This window comes from Pecten maximus, chromosome 11 (assembly GCF_902652985.1).
Source record: "Pecten maximus chromosome 11, xPecMax1.1, whole genome shotgun sequence".
NCBI lineage: Eukaryota > Metazoa > Mollusca > Bivalvia > Pectinida > Pectinidae > Pecten > Pecten maximus.
In genome coordinates, this window is record NC_047025.1 from 37,359,892 (window position 1) to 37,364,325 (window position 4,434).

General features: G+C 34.3%; 1 protein-coding gene across 2 annotated transcripts in view; it reads right to left on the reverse strand.

The window, feature by feature from the left end:
• Positions 1-4,339, reverse strand: part of LOC117337137 (GPI ethanolamine phosphate transferase 1-like) — a 43,341-nt gene extending 39,002 nt beyond the window's left edge. For both annotated transcript variants that reach the window (XM_033897963.1, XM_033897964.1), the window contains exons 1-6: positions 4,213-4,339; positions 3,453-3,689; positions 2,844-2,965; positions 1,832-1,930; positions 983-1,089; positions 245-369 (exon numbers count right to left, since the gene is read on the reverse strand). In XM_033897963.1, coding sequence (XP_033753854.1) covers positions 245-369; positions 983-1,089; positions 1,832-1,930; positions 2,844-2,965; positions 3,453-3,679 — 680 coding nt within the window. In that variant the 5' untranslated portion in view covers positions 3,680-3,689; positions 4,213-4,339. The remainder of the gene's footprint in view (positions 1-244; positions 370-982; positions 1,090-1,831; positions 1,931-2,843; positions 2,966-3,452; positions 3,690-4,212) is intronic.
• Between the last annotated feature and the right edge of the window lie 95 nt (positions 4,340-4,434).

Sequence of the window (4,434 nt, forward strand, 5' to 3'; positions counted from 1 at the left end):
TTTCGTTAATCAATTTTATTCTCTATATACAATGTATAAACAATTTTGTTCTCTATAAACAATTTTGTTCTCTATAAACAATTTTGTTTTTAGTTGACAATGTTTGAATAATTCTGTCTTCCTCATGTCTCTTGTTATTAAACTGAATAATGATACAACTCAATTTTTCTTGTCATTCCAAGCCTTGAACTGACCATGCATTATAATTGACCTTTTGCGACTGACCTGAGGTAGATTTACTGACCTGGAGTGTGGTTTGTGAGCGTGACCATTAGTGTCTATCCCCAGGAGATGGAAGAAGAATACAATCTTGTCCTGATCTAGCTGTTCTGTCAATGTTCTCTCACTTCTTCCTCTCTCAAATAAAGCCTAGTGATGTGATAAAAATGGAGAAGGTTCCAATCATTACACTATGAAAACTGCTCCCATCATACACAATGGAAACTGTTCCCATCTTTACACAATGGAAACTATTCCCATTTGTACACAGTGGAAAGTCCTAGAAATATCTGCCCTTCATAAGATATGGCATGAACAGATTAAGTTATTTTTAATCCAGCAAATGATTGTATTATTGAGAGAAGATCTTTTTTACTTGTAATACTGTCTACAGATGATACAATGATGTTCTTGTTGTTTTCTCGAGGCTCTTGTTGTTTTCTCGAGGCTCTTGTTGTTTTCTCGAGGCTCTTGTTGTTTTCTCAAGGCTCTTGTTACATCTCCTTCTCCAGGAGGCAACATTTATTAATGAGTTTGTAGTAGTCATCTCAACCTTATCGAAATGTATGGTCCTAACCAGAAACTCTTTGAGATCTTCTATCAATTGAATACAGATTTCTTACTGTTTCAATTACACTCAACAGACAATTCACTTGAAACAAGCAAAGTACAAAACCACAAATTCAGCATGCTTGTTCTTTTTTTAGCTAGTGAAAAGGACAAATACACAATTTGTTGAATACAGAAAAGAATCACAACTGACCTTAACGCGGTCAAACACCCATGTGTCCAACTTAGAGGAGTCTGAGTCTGCAAAGTCCTCTAATTCTGATGGATATTGGTCAGTCAACACGTGGTCACCACTGGCTCCTGAGTTATTTAAAACATAACAATAAGGATACTACAGGTACATGATAATGTATTTTCATCCAAGAATGTATTACATGTATAATTACAAAACATATTTTTCAAGTCTAGATTAAATACATTGGGTACAATATCAATCCTGATTAATTCTGTAATGTTTACTTTTTTCAGATTATAAATTAGGATTATAAAGGGAATCTAAATAATTTCAACAATCAAGCCAGTATAATAGGCTAATATATAGCTAGACCATGTGAAATGCACAAGTCCCCCATCCATGTTTTAATCTCAACATTTGACAAAAATCATCATCAGGGGAATATCTAAAAAAAAAACTTTGATAAAAAATTTACCTTTCTTCTTCCAATGAAATTAATTGTATAAAAGATTCTGTTTGCTGACGTACTGAATAACATTTACTTGATGTAAGTAAAACAAGCATTGAGCTTTCACATTTCTAATGCAGTGGGACTGAGAGATTCAATGTTTAGGCTTGTGAATGTGTAGAGGTTGTTTAAACAGCAAAGGGAGATAATTCACAATAATATTTGCAAGCTTCCATACCTAAATTGTTAAATGAATGGGAGATTCTGGGTTATATGTGCACCTATTAATCAATAAAAACATACTAAAGAACTCAAAGTTTGGAATTATAAGACTCACAATTTCTGTTAGATATCTTTTTTTCTGTTTATTCTGGGGTAATTTAACAGATAAAGGTCATACATAGTCATGATACACAAACCTTTGGAAAACATGGGCAGTATGTCTGGACTGCCCCAGGACCATGTATAGCGACTCTCATTGAAAACAGAATCAAACTCCACAGGGTTCTCCTTCCATCCTACATGGAAAATAATGCACACTAGGTCATTACAGTAAAAAACAAGAGGCCTATGGGCTTTAACACTCACCAAGTCTAAAACATGGATTTACAATGGGTTTTTTTTTAAATAGTTCCTTATATGTAAAAATAAAAGTAAAGTTTAACCCCTCTTCCCATATAATTCTAACCAATTTTTAATCATTTGAAATGGAAACAAACAACTTATGATAAATTTCTGATATAAAATATAGGAAAGTTCAGCCCCTCCCCAGGAATAAATGTAAAACCCAGGTGCCATGAAATTTACAATTTTAATAAAAAAAAAAACTAAGGTCCTTCCATCCATGAAAAGTATTTGATTCTACTGTATGTTGGTATTGGGAAGAAGATTTTTTAAATATCTGTCCATTTGACCCTTTAAGGCCCTGCCCCTCTGGCCCCTAGGGGTTGGGGACATATAATTTTAAATTTCAGTTGGCAATTTCTCCCTGAGGGTTTTTGCAAAACTTTTGTCAAAAATGGTTCAGGAGTTGTTGAGAAAAAAGGAAAAATTTGAACATGTTAACTAACCACAGACAAGGGATGACAGACTATGAAAGAACAAGCTGGATTGAAAAAGGTTTGACCCTGAGTATTGTTCAGATGACCTAAAAATGGTGAAATAAAAACAAATGAAATCAATTTACACCTGGTGTTTGTTTTATCCAAATGATTGTATTTGATGATCTCCTGTACATGTAACATGAACTAGCCCATAATTGAACAGATGATATAAAACATTAACAAACAAAATACTATTGTACCTTATATTGTGTCCTCTATTTTAACTAGTTTTGTTTGAAAAAAAAATGATGGAGGGGATTGTATTATATACATGTAATTGGTAAGTGTAACAAACTTTTTTGTATTTCAAATAAAATGTAGTTGATACCTTTAGCAACTGCACTAACATCCTCATAAAAGCCAGCAATAAGTGCCACATGCCCAGGCCGGGACTCTGTGGGCACTCTAGTGTGAGACACGCCCCATGCTCCTGTTTCTTCTATGACAGTTCTGAAAATACAACAATATCAAACTTTGTTAGGGAAATCATGGCAATAGATGGAATATTTTAGTGAGAAAGAAGCTGAACTGACAAACCATTTGCTTATTTTAATTCAGAGAAACTCCTGCTCTGCTTCAAATATATCGTAAACTTTTACTTCATGCACTTTACAGTCCAATGATAACATTCATTTTAAGTTACTGAACATTTTGAGGATAACATAATTATAATACATTTAGATAAGACAGTGTAAATTCAACACCTGACGATCTGACCAGTAAATATTATCATTAAATCACAGACAGCTTTGCTGTAATAGCTCTCTAAATTGTTTTAATAAATTGTCTTGTTAGACACTTGATTCTGTAGCCTCCCTGCCCCCATGGCCCCACACACAAACTACAGTGTAATTTTTTTTCCATACATGCAGCTTGCTACATATTCGCAAGACATACATTGTACAGCACATTCTTAAACACTTTTTAAAACTTGTACCTAAGATATGGAGCCCTTGACTTTCCATCACTATCCATCTCGAAAAATTTGTCTGCTCTGAGGCCATCAGCCACAAACAGTACGAGTCTTTTTGCTGGAGGAGATTCACTAGACACCTGTGGTGTCATACCATGTACCAACGGAGACGTGAAGTAAATATCAAATATGGAATAGAAAAGTATGATGTGAACGAACAGACCAGTCAGGATCAGGGCCCATGTTCGCATGACTAGAGTTCTGGAATACAAAGAAAACTAAAGTTAAATTATATTTTCTATTTATATATACATGTTGAATTATACAAAATTAATTTACACTGTACCACACGAATTCACATAAAATTCAATGCTTAGTTTTATACTCCAGACCGCTGATATATTGTACGATGTAGGTCCAAAGCTATTACACCGTTAAGTTAACGTATGCAAACTGATAAATATACGATGAAATCAAATAATAGAAAAGAAACACGAGAGCATGGACATTTAATATGTACATGTATATATATCTCTCTCTGGTAATGCTAACAAGTCTCTAAAAAGATCATCAGCTGATATTTGTTCACAGAGTCTCGACCGTGTCGTATTGTTTTGTGAACACTTTGAGTCATAGGGTATACCGACATAACAAGTGTTTACAAAACGATATCGATACGATAGTGACGTGGCCCTGTGATTTGTTTGATTAAATAGCACACTATCTCCAAGTCTATCGAGTGGAAAACGTGGAAGACAAGTTTTCTGTATTTGAAATAACTTACCTCCGTTATTGAGAATTATCAAAATAAATGTCGCGGTTGATTCATAGATATCAGAGCAATGAAACAGTAAATTAGCTATATTTACATTCCTTGGACCCGGCGTTTCAACTGACAGGTAAAACAGGAAGTCTAGAGTTATCTCCCCATGAGATTGTTATGATTTCGTTGATTGGCTAAACTGTCAATTACATGTCCAATGAAAGACGCGGTTACTTCCGATTT